The sequence below is a fragment of the Lampetra planeri genome, chromosome 55 (genome assembly GCF_965212315.1).
Source record: "Lampetra planeri chromosome 55, kcLamPlan1.2.h2, whole genome shotgun sequence".
NCBI classification, from domain to species: domain Eukaryota; kingdom Metazoa; phylum Chordata; class Hyperoartia; order Petromyzontiformes; family Petromyzontidae; genus Lampetra; species Lampetra planeri.
This window is the reverse complement of record NC_136161.1, coordinates 3,551,973-3,576,304: the sequence shown is the minus strand read 5'-3', so window position 1 is coordinate 3,576,304 and position 24,332 is coordinate 3,551,973. Positions and strand designations below refer to the sequence as shown.

Here is a 24,332-nt window from a genome sequence, read left to right as displayed (position 1 = left end):
ATATTCTGGACCGGTAAGCTGTATGTTAAAACACATTCCTGCAGAGGGAGATGGTAGGAACGTTGGGTTGCTCGGTCAATGGCCAGGGTCAATGGCGGTGTGGTGTATTCCGCAAATATGCCCGACTGAGGGCAGGCACCAGCCAGCATGAGTAGGTTAAACGTTGAGTTTTATAAGGGCTCCACGGGGTGACCAACCCCTCCCCACCCAGCCCCACCCCTCCCAGCCCCTCCCTCCCCACCCTCCCTCCCCACCCTCCCCTCTCCACCCAGCTCCACCCCTCCCATTTTGGATGCACGACGGACGGACACAATAATCCCCTGTGGGTTAGTGTAACTAGGAGGTTCCTACCAGTATTAGCTCCAACATGTACCCTTTCTGGCAATATTCAACTTAAATTTTATATAAATTTTACGTCACTCGACCAACAGGAACTCGGTCATGTTAAGAGACTTTCGAGTTATTGGTGAAATGAAAATATTGCACGAGACTTTAAATATTGAAATCAACTTTAATATCATATTAGTTACTTAAAAAGAATTGAAATAAATGCAGCTGTGGTGTTGCGATGGAGGGCATCTGTGATTGCTACCGCAGGTGCAAGACGTTCACTTAGGAGTTGCATTATACGAGTTGTCGTTTTTTCGCAGGAAATCTAAAAATGGCGCCGTACCTCGTGGCGAGTTACGAATCGGATTTACGCTTTCCTGGCAATAAGTCAGGAGTTGTGTTACATGTTCAAACGCCAAACAGAAACCTTTTGCAAGGAATCAAGTTACTGCATCTTCACCACAAGTTTACCGCGTGTGGTTAATACAAACACGCTCTCATAATTATCAGAAAGTGTTAATTATAATTATATATGGCATTGTCTTTGAAACGGATTGGCCTGCACCAGACGGCATCCGTCTTTAGGGCCTAGTCAGTGTCGACCAGAGTACAAGGCCAAAAGGCGAATAATACAAGGGATATTGCACTCAGGGTTATTCATAGCTCGGGGTGAGAAGCTACAAATGGTAAATTTTAGTATTAAGAGTGGAACAACGGAAACGACTTAACCGACTGTACGGTGTGCACACAAATCTGGGAGAGATCGTGTGGGGTGGATGGCGAAAGGCGAGGTTGGTCGGGGAAGACGCAAATTCCAAAATACACAGCAGCAGCAGGCATCGTCAGGGGCTGGGAATCTAACTCACGACCTCTTGCGTACCAGGCGAGGGAGTGAACATCTAGCCACGCCGCCACCCCAGTCACTCGAGATAGATAAGTACACAAAGTACAAGTTTATTAAAAATCTTAAAACGTCACAGCTTTAGGTGCGTACGCAAAACGGGTTTAACCATCCCCATGTTGACTAACACGACCCGGTTCACTTACCCACCCTGTAACTGAACGGGATTAAAGGGGGAACGGTATCGCGTACGCATAGTAAGATAAAAAAAAACATTACTCAGCAGACGTTCATGTATTAATATTTATGGAGCCTGGTTCACTTTATGCACACCTCCACCCTCGATAACGAGGGGGTGTAGGGGGGGTAAGCGGGGTTTGTGTAATCATTATAAAAAGAGTCTCAAATACGTGTTCACTTGCTCGTCCTAGACCTCAGGGAGGCTTTTGGACAACGGTGTAGTAGCCACAAACAGGGGGCTGCTTACGCAGCCGCAGGTGCACCGCCCCATCCCCCTGACCACACTCACCCGTAGCGGCGGCCGCCGGAGTCAGGGCGGCCGCAGCCCCTGCACCCGAACGCGGAGCCGCGCCAGACGTCGGCTGGCGGCACCGCGGCTCCCCCAGTCGCCGCCTCCTCCGGCTCCAGCCGGGCCACCTCTGGGGCGCGTCTCCTTGGCCCCAAACTCCGGGGTCTCCGCCAGGCCAGCCGCAGCTTCGTCCTCCCCCACCGAAGGTACGCCAGGCATGGTCTTCCGTTTCGCACCGGATTTTGACATTTCCGCACGTACAGAAGGCACTTCCAACACCAGTTATTGTGTGGTAAGAACGACGCTGAATCCGGTCGTGTAGGGGCTGACGCCGAACTGTTTATTCAGGGCTCGCGTCTAACTCGGGGGAAGGGGTTAACACAGTGTTATTACTAATTCCCCAGGGGAAGGGTACTGGGAGTTCCCTACACCCTACCAGGCTATCAGGCTCTCCCCATAGCACTAACTGAGGGTTCATCCAACTCGGCCAGCCGAGTAAACCAGCCCTTTAGCCTGGCTCTCAAACCCTCTATCCCGGAGCCCCCTACTCCCCTACTACTCACTCTCTTGGCTCCCCGCGAAGACCCCGTCTACGTCACAGGTCTTCCCTCAAATACCCCGGGTCGCATGATGTCACTTTTCCTTGACGGCATTCCCCCCGAGGTGAGTGTGACCTGACATCAGCACCCCACTCAACATATGCAAGACCGCAAGTGTACCAAGAAGTCTCCAATAAACTTCTTGAAAGAAACTCAGGAAGGGCATAATGGCTAACCTCTATATCGTCACAGAAATACAGAAGATGGTGGATTTGAAACAAAGCTCAGACCTGGCACTAACTCTGAAATGAAGGTTGACAACCAGTGGATCGTTCCCTACTGCCCTCTTCTGTGCAAGATCTTTGAGGCCCACATTAATGTGTAATTCTGTAATTCTGTGAAAGCCATCAAATATGTTTGTAAATACATCAACAAGGGATCTAACATGGCCGTGTTTGCCTTACAAAAAGAGGGGCAAAGTGTGAATGAAGTTCAGCTTTTGTCAAAGGAAGATACATCAGCACCAATGAGGCCATTTGGAGAATTCTTGGATTCCCCATCCATGAGCGTTCTCCCACATTGGAGCATTTGACAGTTCACCTCGAAAATGGTCAACGCATCGACTTCACCGAAGGAAATGCCCAAGAATAGGCCCTGGCTCCACAAGATACAACCCTGATGGCGTTTTTTTGTGCCAAAGTGACCCATTTGCTGCCAACCTGCTCTACCATAAAGTTCCCTCCTACTATACATGGACTGCTAAAGAAAAATGGAAGCGACGTGCTGGTAACGGTGAATCTGATGCCTGGGGAAGAGTCTACACAGTTCATCACAACAAGCAGGAGTGCTACTTTCTGCGAATGCTTCTCCATGTTGTGAAAGGGCCAAAATCTTTTCAAGACCTCAAAACAGTGGAAGGAGTTGTTTGTGAAACATGCAGGGAAGTTTGCAATCTTCGTGTAATTCTTGAGGATGATCAGCATCTTGATAAATCTATGACAGAAGCTTCTGTTAGTCAGTCCCCTTCTCAACTGAGATTGCTCCTCCGCATAATTCTTCAAGTTTGCAGCCCATCTAACCCCATGGGACTCTGGGGAAAATACAAAGAAGGCATGAGTGAGGACATCCTCCACAGAGCTCAACAACAAAATCCCAACCTCGAGGTGAACTTTTCTGATGTCATCTTTAACCAGGCCCTCATCCTCCTTGAAGACAAACTTCACTTCATTGGTGGAAAATACCTCACATTTATCGGACTACCAACACCCTCCAGGGACAACCTGCATGCCCTTGCCCAAGAGATCCTATGTGAAATATCCTATGATGGTTTAGAGCTTCTTAAATTTATTGACGAAAATGAGCCAAAGCTGATGGATGCATAAAGAGAAGCCTACACGAAAATCTTGGATGGCATTGAGTCTAAAAATGGAAGCATATTTTTCCTTGATGCACCTGACGGTACTGGGAAGACCTTTGTTCTCAACCTGCTCCTGGCTAAGGTTCGCCGAAAGGAGAAAATTTCCCTGGCTGTGGCATCATCAGGGATTGCGGCAACTCTGCTTACTGGATGAAGAACTGCCCATTCCACATTCAAGCTTCCATTAGATCTGTCCCGACAAAAAAACCCTGTTTGCAATATTTCAAAGGGGACTGCCCTTGCACAAGTCCTGGTTAATTGTGAATTAATAGTGTGGGACGAATGCACCATGTCCCACAAGGGAGCATTTGAGGCTGTCAACACAACTTTGCAGGACTTCCGCAACAATTCCAGGATTATGGATGGTGTAACTTTTCTCATGGCTGGTGACTTCCGATAAACCTTACCTGTGGTACTTCGAGGAACCAAAGTTAATGAGTTAAATGCCTGCATCAAGTCTTCGTTCCTCTGGAGGCACGTAATGAAACTGAGACTAACTACAAACATGCGTGTATATCTCCATGGAGACCAAGAGGCAGGAAACTTTGCTGAAGCTCTTCTTGATATTGGAAATGGCAGAATTCTTGCTGACAGCACAGATGGACTTATCGCCGTGTCTAAAGGTATCCTTTCCACTTCGGAAGAGGAACTGGAGGATAAAGTGTACCCAAACATGCAACAACACTTTCAATATGTTGTGTGGCTACAGGAGAGGGCCATTTTGGCCCAAAAAATGATGCTGTTCACAGAATAAATTCCATGTTGCTGCAGAAATTATCTGCAGAGAGCAAGTCCTACAAATCTATTGACTCAGTGTTGGACCATGATCAATTGTTCACTATCCAGTTGAATTCTTGAATTCTCTGCAGCTCCCGGGTGTTCCACCACACAACTTGCTACTAAAAATTGTGGCACCTGTATTGCTATTGAGAAACTTGGACCCACCTAAACTATGCAATGGCACAAGGTTAATTGTGAAAGAATTACATTCTGATGTTATCAAAGCTACAATCATTACAGGCAATTCTAAAGGTGGGGACGTCTTTATCCCTCGCATACTTATCGTCCCAAATGACACAGTCTTTGAATTTAAAAGGCTTAAATTCCCCATCCAGCTCAGCTTTGCGATGTCCATTAACAAGGCGCAAGGACAATCTTTAAAAGTGGTGGGACTGAATTTGGCAACTCAGTGCTTTGCTCATGGCCAACTTTATGTTGGATGCTCTCGTGTAGACAGTGACAAATATTTACATTACTTTGCACCAGCAGGCAGGACCAGAAACATCGTTTACAAAGAGGCTCTTTGATAGGGGGGTGTTGGTCAGCAAAAAGTGCAAGTTTCACCTGCGCCTACCAAGTGTCCTGTCAGCGATTTGGCTGCCAGCGGTTGTTTGCGGCACCGCCCGCACGCTGTTGTTCTTTCGCCCCGGATCTTACTTGCCCTACCTCCCTTCTCCCCATTTCCCCCTTTTTCCTATTAGAAATGATATACCGTCTGTGTTTTGTGAAGTGCCTTACTATGTACAAATAAATACGTGTTTTTCTACCATTAACCATATGCTTATGACTCATCGGATTCAATAAAAGACAAAGGCATATCATACAAGTAAAGTATGACCTTGAGTTTTGATTATAGTGTGCTGATCTTTAAAGGTGCATTGAAAAATGCTGATACTCCTACTGATACTCCTGCTGTTATGGAGTGACTCATGCTGCCAACTATGGCTGCAAATTGATATGTTATGTATATCGTTTATTCTTAAATTTGAATCACAGTTCCTATGATCACTGTTTCATTGTTTTTTATAGCTTTATTTTGGTGATTTCAAAAACATATAGTTAAGCCACGTTTGTTTGAAGTACAGAGTGTAGCCTGATAACTTTAATCTATATTCAGTTTAACACATAGGCTTTCGCGACCAATATTATGAATAATAAACGTTTTTGGGTTAGATCGCGTTATTTAAAAATGTGTCGTAATCGTCCACCACCCGACACGGCCAATCAGCAAAAAAGTGTCACGTTGACAAAATACAAATAGTTCACTACTTTAGCACGCCGGTGTGTTGAGTGAAACCACAACATTTACAATTTTTGAGTAGTACAACGTTTCGCTGGTACAGTAATTGCATCCAGCATCATTGGGCAATTCGTCATCTCCCGATGATGCTGGATGCAATTACCGGCGAAACGTCGTACTCAAAAACGCCTTAAACGTATCGTGTTCTAAATGTCATTTCACCACTTCGCAATCGGGGTCGATCGTTATTCTATTCCCAAGAGCCGTGCAGCGTGCCATCAACCTTTCACTACATAGACTGCTGTTGTGTTGCAATTCGCATTCTTTCATTTATTGTAGGGGCTAGGGTTGACAAAGGCGAAGCCATCGTTGTCATCTCTACAGGGCCGTGCAATATGTACCACTTTGTTTGAAATCATCAATGGTTGTGAAAGATGCTCCCAGCCATGGGAATGGGGAATTTCCACCAGTGGAAATTGATGAGCGCCGCACTGCCGGACGCCTCTACACGCGCTGCTGGTCAGTGCGGATTGGTAAAGGCGGGTAGCATAGACCGGATACAACTGGATATAACCACAACGAGCCCCCGCAGTCCGATGATAAATCAATTTGTGTATGGTCAGCACCCATCCAGGCACTTTCCAGTCACATCTGCTTTGGCTTGACCGACCAGATCGGGCGCATTGCAAGTCCCGGTCATTTGTTAATAGGCGTCGTGGGTCCTTGTGAAGCTGTTCTTGAAAGTTAATATCTCGCGGTGGTGAGATGTTAACTACCTCGCCTTGTATACAGGAGGTCGTCGGTTCCGTGGTGACCTTCACACCTGCATATTTGGAGTGCGCGTGTTCTCCACGTGGTCGCGTGGATTTTTTCCCGGGTCATACTGGTTTTCCCTCCACATTTAGAAACATGTGCTTCGAGTCATTGGCTGCTATACATTTCCACACGATAAGCCACTTTGTTTGGCCTCATTTGTGGCCAGGTAGCTTCTGAAAAAGTGCTACATGGGCCTTACCTGATAAGAAATAAATTAGGTAAATAAAACAAGTATTTGAATACACACACTTTTATTTGCACTCTAAAGTGGAAAATACATTATTTTCACCCCAGAAATTAATACAATTTGATGTGCTGAATAAAATGGCTGCCTTCTTTTCGATGTTTACTTTATGCAATTTACCCACTTTTATTCAGCACATCAAATTTGATTAATTTCTGGGGTCAAAATAATAGATTATCCACTAGTTTTTTACCCAATTTATTTTCTATACTTATAAATGAATGTTATGCCAATGTCCGATTTTAACCATAGACGCGATTCAGTTTACATTCTTGCGGTGTCCTACTCCGTCTTCACCTTGACCCTGCGGGTGATGAACCACGTGGACATCCGAGGTTAAGCTAATTTCTGGAAGAAAATAAACGGAGTCGGCGCACTTTTTTTATTTGGTCAACGGATCACGACTAGCCACTGCCAAAGCAAATAATGACGAACACGCGACAAGGGAGATGTGAGCAGAACCTCAAATAGTGTAACCCCCCCCCCCCCCCCCTCTGAGAAATACAGGGTGCTTCAAAAAATGTTAACGCTTAGATGGGGCTATCGTTTTTAATGGAAAAAAGAACGGACAATGATACTACTATACTGTAAAGTGATAACAAATGTAATGTTAATCGCTTCAAAAAGTCAAAGACTCCATTTGTTCGCCATCATTGTCAACAACACGTGCCTGGAATCGTCTCCAGGTGGTCTCCAGAGCCCGGAGGCGAATTTCTCGTGGGTAATGTTGCAAATTCTCAGAAGTGTTCACTTTCTTTTGAAGCACCCTGCATAACAGCCATATGCAGGTGGTGTAAAGTGAGAACTTGACTCGTGCCGATGGCTCTACACAATCCTTACACACAGCCCACAGAGGCGTTGTCTGCACAGGAGATTTGCTGCACTGAACTTCAGCTGGGAGGTCAGCACAGAAGCTTCAGCTGGCAGCCTTGGTGAGGTTAGAGGTCTGGATCCCTGCTGCTGCCCGCTCCCCCCACTCACCCACCCACCTTCTCACCCCTACCTACTCACCCAACTACCTACTCACCCATACAACTACCTACTCACCCACCCATAAACTAACCCACCTACTCACCCACCCACCTACATACACACAACAAGCTACCTACCCAACACTATAATACATTTTAATTTGAAGAGGTGAGGCCAACCGAGCGATAGAGCTCTTTTTCAGAAGCGACATGGGCACAAATGATAGCTCAAGAAAGTGGATTATCATCATCATCATCACGTGGACATTTATGTCAGCCCAATACTCCAAAAGCGTGACGTTGATTCTAAATGTGGAGGGAAAAACAGGAGACGCGGAGAAAAATCGACGCAACCACAGGGGGAGAGAGATGTAAACTCCAAATACACAGTAGGGGCGTCGTCAGGGTCGGGATCGAGCCCAGGACCTCCTGCGTACCAGGCGAGAGAGTCAACATCTCCCAGCCACCACAGCGCCCTCTCCTTACCCACCCACCCACCTACCCACACATTCAACCAGAATCAGAATGCTTTTTTTATCCTTTCAAAATGTAAAGATACATTTTGTTGTGACCAAAATATTTCGAGAGAGGCACATTACACACAGAGCTACCTGGACACCACAACCACACACAGCAGGTACCAGTAGACAACAACAGTCCCAGACCACACCAAGACAACAACAGTCCCAGACCACACCAAGACAACAACAAGTCCCAGACCACACCAAGACAACAACAACAACAGTCCCAGACCACACCAAGACAACAACAACAAGTCCCAGACCACACCAAGACAACAACAACAACAGTCCCAGACCACACCAAGACAACAACAACAACAGTCCCAGACCACACCAAGACAACAACAACAACAGTCCCAGACCACACCAAGACAACAACAAGTCCCAGACCACACCAAGACAACAACAGTCCCAGACCACACCAAGACAACAACAGTCCCAGACCACACCAAGACAACAACAGTCCCAGACCACACCAAGACAACAACAGTCCCAGACCACACCAAGACAACAACAAGTCCCAGACCACACCAAGACAACAACAACAACAGTCCCAGACCACACCAAGACAACAACAACAACAAGTCCCAGACCACACCAAGACAACAACAACAACAGTCCCAGACCACACCAAGACAACAACAACAACAGTCCCAGACCACACCAAGACAACAACAACAACAGTCCCAGACCACACCAAGACAACAACAACAACAGTCCCAGACCACACCAAGACAACAACAACAACAGTCCCAGACCACACCAAGACAACAACAACAACAGTCCCAGACCACACCAAGACAACAACAACAACAGTCCCAGACCACACCAAGACAACAACAACCACAGTCCCAGACCACACCAAGACAACAACAACAACAGTCCCAGACCACACCAAGACAACAACAACAACAACAGTCCCAGACCACACCAAGACAACAACAACAACAGTCCCAGACCACACCAAGACAACAACAACAACAGTCCCAGACCACACCAAGACAACAACAACCACAGTCCCAGACCACACCAAGACAACAACAACAACAGTCCCAGACCACACCAAGACAACAACAACAACAACAACAGTCCCAGACCACACCAAGACAACAGCAACAACAAGTCCCAGACCACACCAAGACAACAACAACAACAAGTCCCAGACCACACCAAGACAACAACAAGTTCCAGACCACACCAAGACAACAACAGTCCCAGACCACACCAAGACAACAACAACAACAAGTCCCAGACCACACCAAGACAACAACAACAACAAGTCCCAGACCACACCAAGACAACAACAAGTTCCAGACCACACCAAGACAACAACAACAACAGTCCCAGACCACACCAAGACAACAACAAGTCCCAGACCACACCAAGACAACAACAAGTTCCAGACCACACCAAGACAACAACACACAGCAGTTGTAGTCCCTCAATGCATGGAACATGAAACTGTGGATATTACGCGGCTAAGGATCAAAGAGTTACAAATCACATTTTGCAAATGCGGTTGTATCCTGCACCAATGTTTCTCTTCAGGGTCATATTGTTTTCGAAGGAAGATTTAGCGACGTTTAGGGGTAGATTTGACAAACCCTCGGTAGTCATTTTGATGGTCCCGGATTCCTCGACGGACCCACTTACTCCAGAGGGACATATGGGTCCTGATGTCCGCATTTGACTTGGACGATCTTAAGGACAATGGAGGAGGCGGCGCCACCAATCGTCATCATGCGCACTCCATAGAGCTGTGGAACAAAATGGCCGAGGTCACAAATCGCAAATTCACTTCTTCACCTCCCTCGTTGTGCCCAGACAGCGCGGACAGACAGACAGAGTTATGCAGATAGACAGACACAGGCGATGCACACACACAGACACAGGTGATGCACAGACACTGCAGAGATATCTCAGTTGGAGGAGCGGGAGGGGGGAAGTTGATGATAGGAATAGAGGCGGTGTGTGTGGATCACCGTACCTCAGAGTCTGAGATGCACTTCTCGTATCGCACCACGTTGGCCGTTGCGTTTCTCCCCACGAGGCACTGCGAGTCGCTGGGGAAGCCGCCTTGGATGCAGCACAACGCCTCCGAGTTGAGCAGCGCCATGGACAGCCACGCCACGGAGGCCACGAACGTGAGCGCGAAGTTGCGCGCGAGACGCGCCCTCTTGTCGCGGCCACAGCAATCTATGAGCGCCTCGTAGGTGAGGGTGAGGAGGGACACGACCAAGATGACAATGGGACCCAGGAGCGTGAGCAAGCCAAACTCCTTGCCATAGTTACAGGGGCATTCAGTGATTTCGTTGAAGACTTCTTGAAGTCCGGTCATGAGCAGAGCGGCAAAGCCGTTGCTCAGAGGGATGCTCTTCGCGATATCCTCCCAAAATGTGCCCAGGTGCTGACCCATGTCGGGCCGACTCTGTTCTGCCATGGTGGTGGTGGTGATCGTGACGATGCTGATGTTACTATCGATGCTGCTGATGCTGCTGATGGCGAGTCACCAAGAGGGGTTGCGATGGAGCACTTCCCGTTGGCGCGGGCTCTTAAATGACAGCCGGCATCATTCGTGGTGGTTGGGACGCCCACCCCCCCCCCCCCCCGTTGGATTTTCTATTTCCTCTTCTGAGGTTACGTGGGGACGGAGCGAGTGAGGGACGGAGGGAAGGGGGAAGGGAGGGAATGCCCGCATAGTGGCGGGGTGTCAACTGCCGTCACCTTGATGTGGCCTGGAGATCGTGGGTTCGATACCGACCCTGATTACGCTTGCTGCTGCTGTATATTTTGAGTCTGCGTCTCTCTCCCCGTGGTCGCGTGGAGTTTTTCTCTGGGTCCTCCGGTTTTTTCCACCTCCCACATCTAGTCATTAACGCAGGGCAGTATTATACAATAGGCCACAGTAGGCAGTGTGACGAGGGCCTACTCACTCCCCCACTCATCCAGCCACCCACTCGCCCAGCCACCCACTCACCCAGCCACCCATTCACTCACCCAGCCACCCATTCACTCACCCAGCCACCCACTCACCCAGCCACCCACTCACCCAGCCACCCACTCACCCGGCCACCCATTCACTCACCCACTCACCCAGCCACCCACTCACCCAGCCACCCACTCACCCAACCACCCACTCACCCAATTACCCAGCCACCCAATCACCCAGCCACCCACTCACTCCCCCACTCACCCACTCACCCAGCCACCCACTCACCCAGCCACCCACTCAATCATCCACCAAGCCACTCACCCAGCCACCCAATCACCCAGCCACCCACTCAATCACCCACCAAGCCACTCACCCAGCCACCCAATCACCCAGTCACCCACTCACCCAGCCACCCACTCACCCAGCCACCCACTCACTCAGCCACCCACTCACCCAGCACCCACTCACCCCGCACCCAGCCACCAGGGAGGTATTATCCAATAGGTCAGTAGGCAGTGTCTAGGGCCTACGGAAACTAATGTTGACCACGTTTTTTTGTGATTTGTATGATACAAATTTTTTTAACAAAGACATATTTTGGAATATACGTATATAGCAAGGATAAATACAAAGGGGCAGTCGTGTCAATTCTAGATTTGAAGCTTTCGTGACTGCAAGGATTCATATTCTTAGGTTTTTCGGTAAAGTAACGTAGGTAAAAAAATTAAATTAAAATTAATAAAAGTAAAATAAAATAAAAATAAAAAATCACGACGTTTCGGAGGCAACACAAGCTTCCGTCTTCAGGTGGAACCGTCACAGCCACGACAGCTGTATCAAGTAAATGAGAGATTCCAAGAGATACCACTCCGTATATATAATGGTTGAGGGGGGAAGGGCCAGGAACGGCACACTTTTTTATTAATATGGTAAGGTGAGGCTTAAGACTAAGAAAAGACTGCATAACAAAAGACTGAGCCTTTGTTATGGAGAAGTGCGGTTTGTGACTACGCCTAGCCTAAATAACAAAAGTGTGAAAAAAGAAAAACTAAACCTGGTAAAACAAAACTGGCTGTCTATCAGTAACCTGTAATAGTTGTCTGTCAAATAAGATTGTCCAAATAAGTGTAGTTAAATCTTTTTTGCATGGTTAATTACATCTTTCCAATGATTACTCAGTTTGTAACCATCATCACGGTTGAAATTATGTCTGTGTTTGTATATTTGTATGGCTTCGTGTACAAACCTTTGATGGTAGCTAGGAGGTTTGCAGAGCACCTTGGTCTCGGAAAAGACAATTTCATGAGAGCCCACAGAGTTGTTTATTTTCATAAGTTGTAAGATAAATTATCCCCTGAGAAGAGATTCTTTTCATTGCAAAAGTATCGATAACATATTAAAATTGCGTTTTTCGCACAATCTCATTCATTATTATTTCCACTTAAGTTGCAATTTCTTTGTTGTGGTAACGAGGCGTTCACTCTTTATGTGTGGGGAAGATTGCACCTAAAATTAGAGTCAAAGACACTAAGTTTAAACTAAAGAAACATGGCGCTCGCCATGAGGTTGTCCCGTCAGAACACTGAATTTGTTATCTATGAAAATGAACGGCATCCTGTTAAAGCTGTGTCATCCGATATGATAATCAAAGTAACACAAAGTAGTTGAAGACATTTACGCTCATTATATGTTTAGGCTCACCTTCTTTTCTATTTGCTCGTTTCTCAATCCGCTTGTCCTGGCCAGGGTCACGGCGGCAGCGTGTTGAGTAGGGCAGTCCAGACCTCCCTTCACCTGGCAACAGACTCCAGCACAACATTACTATACACTACTACACTACTATACACTATAAACTACTACACTACTACATTACTATACACTACTACATTACTATACACTACTACATTACTATACACTACTATACACTATACACTACTTCATTACTATACACTACCACACTACACTACATTATACACTACTACACAACTATACACTACTACACACGACTACACTATACACGACTACATTACTATACACTACCACACTATACACAACTACATTACTATACACTATACACAACTACATTACTATACACGACTACATTACTATACACTATACACAACTACATTACTGTACACGACTACATTACTATACACTATACACGACTTTACATTACTATACACTATACACAACTACACAGACTGTTGCTCTTCCTGGGAAATTCCCAGGCGTTCCCCGGCCAGCGACAAACTTCTTTACGAGGCACTCTATATTTATTGTCTTTCTTTGCGACACGGTCCCTAACACACAAGGGGTATGACGGTCCCCTTACCCGATACCTGGGGAGGTACGGCCTCCGGACTCGGCAGGACCTATCACTGGTGACCCGCTAGCCTAACGTCCTCCAGCGAGGACATAGCGGAAGCCGACTGACCCGACAACTCGGTCTGTGGGTCTGGACCACTGGTTTCACCGAGCTCCAGCCCTTAGATGGGATGTAGAGCTTGGGGTCCAGGGTCCTATCTATCCGGGACTTATTCTCCCCCTGACCACTGGCCTCACTGAGCTCCAGCCCAGGCTTCAGTTTTCATGTGGAGATAAACCGAGCCAGAGCTCTCAGCGCTCTGGCTTTTATACCGGTTCGTGGTTGGCTCCGACCAAGCCACGCCCCTTTTCTGGAACCTTCTGGTTGACCCTGGGAGGTGACATCATCCCCTCAGGATCCGTCGTTTGAATCTGCTCTCACCTCTATTTGACCCACGGCATTTCCCCAGTGAGGTAACGCTGCTGTACCCTGCTGACACCCAGTGGTACTGCAGGTTACTGAATGGTGAGTGGCGATCACCTCTACACACACGTGAAATAAGTTACCTGGCGTATGGAAGGCGAGGACATGAAATGAAGGGTTCTACAAACATTACATTGGTTACATACTGAGCTAGTAACGGACACGCGCTTATTGCTCGTGCTCCATCCAGTTACTGAGGGGTTGCGCAATCAGAGGGGAGGCTGAGCTCGTCGCTGCCTCACCTCTCGTCTCTTCCAGTAGGTGAGGCTCTGCCTCCCCTGACCGCACGTCCCTGAAACAAGTACGTACGCACATTACGCAGAGACCCACAGACTCAGCCGTGAGGACCAATAGACACCCACAGATTAGCACAGTGGGCTACGTACGGTAGGCCAATGTCGTCATACATTCCAGCAGTGGATGAATTATGGCCAATGTTCACAGTTGTAGCCAGTGTGAGCTCACCTGCGATTAACCACTACACTAGTATAAATGTGCACTGTACCATCTGAGGTATACTTCGAGGTCTAGATGCCGAGTTGTCTCGTTCCGGTGTTGTAGTGGAAAGTTGTGGCGATTTCCTTGAGACGACTGATAACTATTCTCCAGAATGGTTTTTTTGGATGGGAGTGCTACAATTAGTACGAGTCTGGAGGGTGAACGTATCAGGCGTGAGCTTACCTGCAACGAATCACGTGCACTCTGCGACTCACTACGCACAGCCACGTGCTTTTCATTATTATGATGATCGGGCAATGGTGATTGGACCCAGAGCCCCCACGTGGAGTATGAGGCACGCCCCACATAAATTTGGGGCAATCTTCTGGACCAGTAAGCTGTATGTTAAAACACATTCCTGCAGAGGGAGATGGTAGGAACGTTGGGTTGCTCGGTCAATGGCCAGGGTCAACAGCGGCGTGGTGTATTCTGCAAATATGCCCGACTGAGGGCGGGCACAAGCCGGCGTGAGTAGGTTAAACGTTGAGTTATATAAGGGCACCACGGGGTGACCAGCCCCTCCCCACGCAGCCCCACCCCTCCCACCCCACCCTCCCCTCTCCACCCAGCCCGACCTCTCCCATTTTTGGATGCACGACGGACGGACACAATAATCCCCTTTGGGCTAGTGTAACCAGGAGGTTCCTACCAGTATTAGCTCCAACATGTAACCTTTCTGGCAATATTCAACTTAAATTTTATATAAATTTTATGTCACTCGACCAACAGGAACTCGGTCATGTTAAGAGACTTTCGAGTTATTGGTGAAATGAAAATATTGCACGAGACTTTAAATATTGAAATCAACTTTAATATCAAATTAGTTAACAAAAAATAATTGACAGAAATTCAGCTGTGGTGTTGCGATGGAGGGCATCTCTGATTGCTACTGCAGGTGCAAGACGTTCACTTAGGAGTTGCATTATACGAGTTGTCGTTTTTTCGCAGGAAATCAAAAAATGGCGCCGTACCTCATGGCGAGTTACGAATCGGATTTACGCTTTCCTGGCAATAAGTCCTTTTGCAAGGAATCAAGTTACTGCATCTTCACCATAAGTTTACCGTGTGTGGTTAATACAAACACGCTCTCATAATTATCAGAGCGTGTTAATTATAATTATATATGGCATTGTCTTTGAAACGGATTAGCCTGCACCAGACGGCATCCGTCTTTAGGGCCTAGTTAGTGTCAGACCAAAGAACAAGGCCATAAGGCGAACAGTACAAGTGTAATGTGAGGTTATATCCGGGTCGTTGACGGATTACAACTCGTCACGACGATTGGCTCTGCCGGTCCTGGTTCATAGCCAATGGGGGGAAGCCTAGGGGCGTGGCCCTGACGTAATGGAAAGGTGACAGCTGGTTGTAGAGTATTGGTTCTGTTGGCTTTAGCCACAGCCAATGGGGAGACGAGTCAGGGGCATGGTCCCGGGAGCCTCTGCAATATTCCATAGAGGCTAACCAGAATTGGTGGAAATGTACCACGTGACCCGGGTATTAAATAGGGGTGGAGACGTATGACACGTGGTCAGAACGGGAATGAACAGAGGAAGGGGGCCACGTAGGAGCGGGGCCCTGGGTTGCCACGTGGCAGTGTGTCTCTCTCTCTATCTGTCCCTCTCACGCTGCCTGTTAGCAGCGTGAAGGAAAGCTGTAATGCAAAGTTGAATAAAAGACAGGATTCCAGAAGTCGCCTCAACGAGCGTTATTACATTGGTGTCAGAAGTATCTCTTGAGACCGTTTGCACGATCCTTTAAGATGCCCAAGCACCTCAAGAAGAAGAACCCACCGGACCCTCCGGCGGAGGAAGAAGTTGAGGTGGACGAGGACGAGCTGCTGGGAGCTGCGGGTCCTCTGCCTCCGGCTGCTGCTCTCCCCGACGCCGCTCATCGCCGACAAGCTGGAGAAGCAACGTCCTCGACTGTGGACGAGGGATGGCGGCGACTGGCGGAGCAAATTTATTCGCTCCATGCGATTTTGCTGAATTTGGTGATGGCGGTCGCATCCTCAGCGGCCCTCGTGCGGCTGCGTGGATTTCAACCAAGTGTCGATGACCAGGATTTTCAGCGGGAATCGACGTCCGCCATTGTTCCTGCCGCGCAGGGAGAAGCCTCCATCTTGGGCGGGGCTGTTGCGATGAAGCCGCCGGACACCATCTTGGGCGGGGTTGCTGCCACGCGGCCGCCGGACGCCATCTTGACGGAGCCGTGAAATACGCGGGAAGCGGGAATGGAGACGCTCGAGGCGTCGAACATTCACCGCTGACATCGCCTTCCTCAAATCAAGGAATTTGTCGCCGGGGGCGATTGGAGTGCGTTCACGTGGCGGTTCGAGTCAGCCTTTTGATCCGTATGATTGGACGGAGGCGTAGGCACTGGAGGTGCTACCCACGCTGCTAGATGATGTCTCCCTGGCGGTCTTTCGATCCATCCCGGCGACCAAGAAGTAGACGCTTCGTGACGCTTTCACGGAAATGGCGGAGAATTACGAACCGCCGACGGCAGCTACCAGGAAATTGATGTCACGTCGTCGAGGACCAGAGGAATCGCCCTTGGCGTACCGAGGGGCGCTGTTAGCGCTGGCCATGGCCGCCTACCCCGACTCGTCAGTTGATCTCCTGGATCCTCTCATCCTTTCCAGAATGATTGAGCTGGCCCAGAAACTTATCATCTCGTTGCCGGTGTGCGACCACGAACTGCTGACGTCGCGATGGGTGGCGCGCTGCTTGGACGCCAAGTTCAACCTAAAACGCTGGGATCAGATGGCGGCATGGACGGGGAATCCTGAAATAGACGGTCCACCGTTGGGGTGGTCTCCACATTGGGTCGTCCACGGCTCCGATGACTCCAGCGACGACGAGGTGATGGCTGCTGTTCCTCGCTGGGTCCTGAAACGCCGGCCGTGCGAGCGGCGTGATGGGGCCGGACGACCACGTGCAGAGACCGGGACGAGCGACCGCCGGGCGACGGCGGCCACGTGTTTTAAGTGTGGCCGATGACGCCATTTCGCCCGGAATTGCCGCTGCCGACCTCTGCCTTCTCAGCTCCCGTCGGGACGGCTTCCATCTCCTCCACCGGACGCGGATCCACGACACCCTCGGGCAAGTCGGCACACATCAGATACCCGGCAGGTCTTGTCACATCACCCATCCACTCGCACACATGTTTGCACTCCGGACGGTAATTGTCGTGTACCTGTGTCGATGCTGCACTCTGCGACACAATGGAAAAAATTGGCCCGTAGGGTGGTGGCAGCCGCGTCGGGGTCCTCGACGGTATGGGGTACCGTCGATGGCGTCGATGTTCGTATTTTGGTAGACACTGGCGCGTCTGCCACCATCATTTCCGATGTAATTTTTCATCTCCTGTCCATTCCTACGTCATGGATCCGACCGGTTAATGACGCGTGCGTTGCTGCTAATGGGGGTAGCATGGGTATTTTGGGGCAAGTTGATGTGCGCATTGCTATTGGGAATATCACCGCGGAGGGACCAGTGTTGATTTCTCGTTCACTGGCCGTCACATGCCTATTCGGCACAAATTTCTTGCGCCGCATCTAATTAAGATACTCGTCGACCAAGGTTGCTTAGAAATGCCAGGGGGCCGTAGGATGTCGTTCCTGCCTTCCCTGCTGGGCCGTTCGCCCCCGGGTAACGCAGTTAACGCGATTGTTTCTGCCATGGTGGAGGTGCCGTCGGGCTCGCAAATGCTTGTTCCACTGCATTACCGAAAGCGGTTGGATGCTGCGGACGGTGCGACGGGTGTGCTGTTGTCCCCGTCGAACTCGGTGGCAAGATCCTTTTACCTAGTAGCGGCTCAAACTATCGTTCGGCCTGGTCAGGCCCCATTTATACAAGTGTTAAATGGGGGCCCAAACCGGGTCGTCGTCCCGGCTGGATCGGTATTGGCTCACACCACTACCGATTTCACCAGCTTTGAGGGTAAACCACCCACTAAAAGGGCCGTTGGCGGGCCTCGATATGATCGTTCACACGATCGATGAATCGCAGATTTGTGCGGGGAAAATACATCGTTGTCAGCCATGCAAAGGAGTGCTTTGCATTCATTATTGTTGGAGTACGCTGACGTTTTCAGTAAAAACGATTTGGATCTGGGCCATACCTCGCTCTTGTCGCACCATATTGACACCGGTGGGGCAGGACCGATTTGTATGCACCCGCATCGCATGAGCCCTGCTGAAAGGGAACACGTGCACGGCGCAGTGGAAGACATAACTTCACCGTCCAACAGTCCTTGGGGCGCGCCGGTGGTGCTGGTTAAGAAAAAGGATGGTGGGACGAGGTTTAGTGTAGATTTCCGCCGATTGCATAAGATATCCGTGGCAGACGCATACCCCTTGCCACGGATGGACGACTCTTTGGACGCTTTGTCAGGGGCAAATTTTTTCTCCACCCTCGACCTGTCGTCTGGGTTTTGGCAGCTTCCCCTCGACGACGCGTCCAAACCAAAAACGGCGTTCCGCACACCACAAGGCCTCTTTGAGTTTAACCGCTTACCTATGGGCTTGAATGCGGCACCGGCGACGTTCCAACGTTTGATGAAACTGGTGCTAGCGGGGCTGCAGTGGGAAACATGCCTCATATATTTGGACGATATCATCGTATTCAGCTGCACGTTCGAAGAACACCTCCAACGCCTGGAGACTGTCTTTCAGAGGATGCGCTCGGCTGACCTAAAATTTAAACCAAAAAAGTGCTACCTTTTGCAACGGTCCGTCCGATACTTGGGTCACATCGTCAGCTCGGACAGTGTGTCCACGGACCCTCAGAAAACGGCGTGTGTCCGAGAGTGGCCCACGCCCACTTCAGTGGGCGACGTACGGCGGTTTATTGGGTTCGCATCCTACTATCGCCGTTTTGTTAAGAACTTCGCGACGCTGGCTAAGCCACTGCATGTTCTGACGGGTAAAAATCAGCGATTTAAATGGGGCCCGGAAGAGGAGCGCTCTTTTCAATCCCTTCGGGATCACCTCCCCACCGCGCCGACGCTCGACTACCCGGAATTTTCCCAGCCGTTCATCCTTGACACGGATGCTAGCGATATCGGCATAGGAGCCGTTTTGTCGCAACGGAAAGACGGGGTCGAGCGAGTGGTGGCATACGGCAGCAGGGTTCTGTCCCCTGCCGAAACGCGATATTGCGTGACGCGACGGGAACTGTTAGCAATCATACATTTTGTTCGCCAGTACCGGCCATACCTGTATGGAAGGAAATTCCTCGTGCGCACTGACCACGCTGCCTTGCAATATTCGTTGAAATTGGAACAACCATCGGGTCAATTGGCTCAGTGGTTGGAATCATTACAGGAATTTTCCTTCGAGATCACGTACCGCAAGGGTACTTGCCATGGCAACGCGGACGCTCTCTCCAGGTTGCCCCCGACTCCTCTCTGTGCCTGTCTGATGGGTACGCACTGCTGTGCAGTGCTGCCTACCTCGCCCTGTCCGGTTATGGGGGCGATGTCGAACGATGAAGGCCAGGATGTACCCGTTGGCGCCGACAATACACTGCATTTGCCGCACTCGGTGTGGCTATGCGAGCAGGAGGCCGATGCCTCTCTGGCTCCGCTGCGGAAACTGATCGGGAAACCGAGATCTCATTTGGCGGGATGGAAATGGCAGATGTTCTGGGGCCAGGCGGGACTATTGATGTGTACGGATGGATTGTCTGACCGTTCACGCCTGGTTGTGCCGACATCCCTTCGCCACGACCTGCTCCGCGCTCTGCACGCCGACAAACTGATGCACCTCGGTGTGCAGAAAACGTTGGCCGTGATGCAGCAGGATTTCTTTTGGCCCAGCATGACGGCAGATGTCACTGACTTTATCCGGTCATGCCATGATTGTGCAAAGAGGAAATCGCCTCGTCAAAATTATGTTCCGCCACTACGTTCAATTGAGGTGTCCCGTATTAATGAGCTAGTTGCTCTGGACATCCTGGGCCCGTTCCCTCCATCGGCTAGGGTAAACAAATACCTTTTGGTCGGGGTCGAATATTTTTCTCGCTGGCCTATGGCCTGGCCTCTGCCTGACCAGACGGCCTCGTCCATCACCGAGGCTTTCTTGAATGGTTACGTCATGGATAAAGGAGCACCCGAAGGGCTGCTCACGGATCAAGGATGTAACTTCTCCTCCAAATTGCTCAAGGATGTATGCGCTGCGCTAGGCACAAAGAAAATCCATACTTTCCCTTACCATCTGCAAATGGATGGCATGGTGGAACGCTTTAACCGCACCCTTTCGGCCATGCTTTGTCACACGGTGAGTGAAAACAAACCGATTGGGACTTGCACATACCGAGCGTCCTGGCGGCATACTGCATGGTTCCGCACGCGTCCACAGGATATTCGCCATTTTTCCTGATGTATGGTCGTGAGAATGTACCCCCGATTGATGTGCAACTGGGTGCGGCGGGTAAACAACCGTCCCCTTCCTTGCCTGATCACGTACGGGACTCGCTTAAACAGGTTACGGAGGCGCGAGAGGCCTCCAGATGTGCGACGGCCCGTACGCAGGCAAGGAACGAGAGGTATGCGCGTCGATCGCGAACTGACATGCCCTAGTCGGTGGGTGATCGGGCATGGCTCAATTGCCCTCAGGTGCCAGTGGGCACGTCCCCTAAACTGCACAAGCCTTGGCGGGGGCCTGTGAGGCTGGTGGACATTCGGAATCCCCAGAGTGTTCGCATCCAGTACGGCCAACGTCGTTGGTATGTCTATTCGTCGCGACTCAAACCTTATGTTGACCCGCGTGCTGGTCCTTCATCTCCACTTGTTGACCTGCCAGGGTCTGGCGTATCGAATGTGCCACTTGCCTCGCCGATTGAGCCGATTGATCCCCAGCGAGGCTGTGTTCTACCCCCCGCAGACGCACAGGTTTTGAAGGACGACGAGACCCCGGACGTTCCACCTCCAAAGGGGCCTGTCCCAGACACAACGGAAACCAAAACTTCTTCTTCTCCACGGCAACCACCTCTTGCTGAACAATCGGCGAGGCAACCACGAACGAAAGGAGAGGGTCCGGCGTCGCGTACGCGGTCGAAGTCTTTCCCGTTTCGCTAATACTGCTTGCCTTGCGGTCTGTTACCCTGGTGTTACTGCGCTCCAGGGGTGCCCTAATGTATGTCTGTTGTTTAATGCTTTACATTCCTCGGCGCGTTGACGCCTACTCCCCCTTACCTTGTTGTAAGATTATTCACAGGGATTCGGCCTGTCACCCCTTTTCCCAGCCGAGACGGCTGACTTTTTATACCGGGGGGGGGGGGGGGTGATGTAATGTGAGGTTATATCCGGGTCGTTGACGGATTACAACTCGTCACGACAATTGGCTCTGCCGGTCCTGGTTCATAGCCAATGGGGGGAAGCCTAGGGGTGTGGCCCTGACGTAATGGAAAGGTGACAGCTGATTGTAGAGGATTGGTTCTGCTGGCTTTAGCCACAGCCAATGGGGAGACGAGTCAGGGGCGTGGTCTCGGGAGCCTCTGGAATATTCCATAGAGGCTAACCAGGATTGGTGGAAACGTACCACGTGACCCGGGTATTAAATAGGGGTGGAGACGTACGACACGTGGTCAGAACGGGAATGAACAGAGGAAGGGGGCCACGCGGGAGCGGGGCTCTGGGTTGCCACGTGGCAGTGTGTCTCTCTCTCTATCTGTCCCTCTCACGCTGCCTGTCAGCAGCGTGAAGGAAAGCTGTAATGCAAAGTTGATTCCAGAAGTCGCCTCAACGAGCGTTATTACACGAGGAACAATGCACTCAGGGTTATTTATAGCTCAGATGAGAAGCTACAAATGGTAAATTTTAGTATTAATACGGAAACGGCTTAGCCGACTGTGCGGTGTGCACACAAATTTGGGAGAGATCGTGTGGGGTGGATGGAGAAAGGCGAGGTTGGTCAGGGAAGACGCAATTCCAAAATACACAGCAGCAGCAGGCATCGTCAGGGGCTGGGAATCTAACTTACGACCTCCTGCGTACCAGGCGAGGGAGTGAACATCTAGCCACGCTCCCACCCCAGTCACTCTAGATAGATAAGTACACAAAGTACAAGTTTATTGAAAATGTATTAAAACGTCACAGCTTTAGGTGCGTACGCAATATGGGTTGAATGATCCCATGTTGACTAACACGACCCGGTTCACTTACCCGCCCTGTAACTGAACGGGATTAAAGGGGGAACGGTATCGCGTACGCATCTTCTTTTCTTCTTCTCTTACCTAATAACGTCATTCTTTGTCTGTCTGTCCGTCCCTCTGTGTACGCTCGCTTGCGAGGAATTTGGCGCTCGGACCATGGGGTTTACGTGGAAGAAATGTGTAGAGGTGTTACGGAGGGCAAACAAACACACCGGGCGTGGTTACGCCCGTACGCGAGGAGATGCTTACATCCACGTCCGCACCGTTGAGCCTGGGGGGCTGACACGGAGCTGGGATTCCCCACGACCCCACCCCTCGGTGGGGGAGTTGCTATATAAGGCGGTGAGCCGGAGGGCTCGGGGTTCAGTGTTCAGCTTAAACCAGCGAAGCAAGAAGACCGGCTAGATAGGCTCTGGGACTCCCCTGGATCGCTGTCCTTCTCAGGAGCGACCAGGGCAAGCCAGTGGTGTGGCCCCGAGAGCCCAGAGCCGATGTTCTTCTAAGAGCCGGTCTGGTGACTCAGGGTGCCGTGATCCCAGCTTAACCAGAGCTGGGTCAGCTAGCCTCCCCTAGCCCTGTAGTGGAGGACCTGGGAGTAGGCTAGCCGGGACAGAGATTGTGGGATCTCCCTGTTAGACGGGTGGCGGGGCCGATACCCCTTCGAGTGTTGTACATCTCGGCCTGTAATATAGAACTGTGGTTAATAAATAAGTGTGCCTCCGACTACGTCGTCCAAGTCTCCTTGAACCTACTACAAATGTATCTGGGCGGCACGCCCCGAACCCCGCGGTGGGAATAGGCATTTCCGTTTTTTCATCCGTCACCTTTAAAGTGGTTTAATTATCGATTTAGTGCGATTTCTCTTAATTTATTTATTTACTTTTGCCGACCGGCGCGCGACAAAGCACGCCGTTGCGCATGCGCGAAATGCTGACCGGGGGTTGCCCTTGGCAACGTGCACAGACGCGCAGTGGGCAAGCTACAAGGTGAGTCGCGCGCATTAACAGCTCCGTTTTCCCATTCACATGTTTCATTGCTTCTACATACTATTAACATGCCCTCCCTTTGTTAATGCTACCCCCCTCCCTTTGGTGCTGCTGATCATGCATAATGCATGGGCATAATATGACTTTGAAACCCCCCCGCCCACCTCCTACGCATTTCCCATGAATATGCTAAATTCCTCTTGATATGCACATTCTTTTGTTAAGGCTCTCTTCTTCTTCCACCTCCAACTCAGCTTATATATAAGCTCCTAGCTTGGCAGTGTCTCATTCTTCACCTGAAGACGGCTGCTTGCGTTGTAGCCGAAACGTCGTGAGAATTATTTGATTTTATTATGTTTTATTTTTATTATTTTATTACTTCCCTTCTACGTGACTTTACCGAAAGAACCAAGAAGATGAATCCCTGCAGTCACGAAAGCTTTAAATCGACACGTATTGATGTTTAAGTTTAATAAATCGTTTTTCTGTTCTTTTACATACACTGCTAGGGATTAAACTATATTTCATGATATAAATATATTCAGAGTAAAGAGTTTGATTTATTTTATACACTATTGTTTAAATTAGATTAATTGTTAATCGGACATCTTTCTCTAATATTAACACTTCTACTCAATCCCGTCAATGCAGAAATTGATTTGTTAGGTGATATTCATTCCGTTTGATTGCTGTGCATCTACACATTTACAGGTAAGAAAACTTATTTATTTAGTTATTTATTTA

At 49.7% G+C, this 24,332-nt stretch overlaps 1 protein-coding gene across 1 annotated transcript; it reads right to left on the bottom strand.

Moving 5' to 3' along the window:
* Positions 1 to 5,089: 5,089 nt before the first annotated feature.
* Positions 5,090 to 10,798, bottom strand: LOC144735434 (uncharacterized). The gene is made up of 3 exons (XM_078617838.1): positions 10,216 to 10,798; positions 9,882 to 9,985; positions 5,090 to 7,040 (listed from the first exon to the last, which is right to left on the bottom strand). Exons 1-3 carry the CDS (start codon positions 10,666 to 10,668, stop codon positions 7,019 to 7,021), a joined length of 579 nt encoding a protein of 192 aa, XP_078473964.1. The 5' UTR covers positions 10,669 to 10,798; the 3' UTR covers positions 5,090 to 7,018.
* Between the last annotated feature and the right edge of the window lie 13,534 nt (positions 10,799 to 24,332).

What these genes read in the sequence shown, in the direction of transcription:
- LOC144735434 (XM_078617838.1), bottom strand. Translation starts at nt 10,668, where the DNA reads ATGGCAGAACAGAGTCGGCCCGACATGGGTCAGCACCTGGGCACATTT. An exon ending in AGTGCATCTCAGACTCTGAG is followed by an intron (nt 9,986 to 10,215) that starts GTACGGTGATCC and finishes TTTGTTCCACAG; the next exon opens with CTCTATGGAGTGCGCATGAT. An exon ending in GACCCATATGTCCCTCTGGA is followed by an intron (nt 7,041 to 9,881) that starts GTAAGTGGGTCC and finishes CATCACCCGCAG; the next exon opens with GGTCAAGGTGAAGACGGAGT.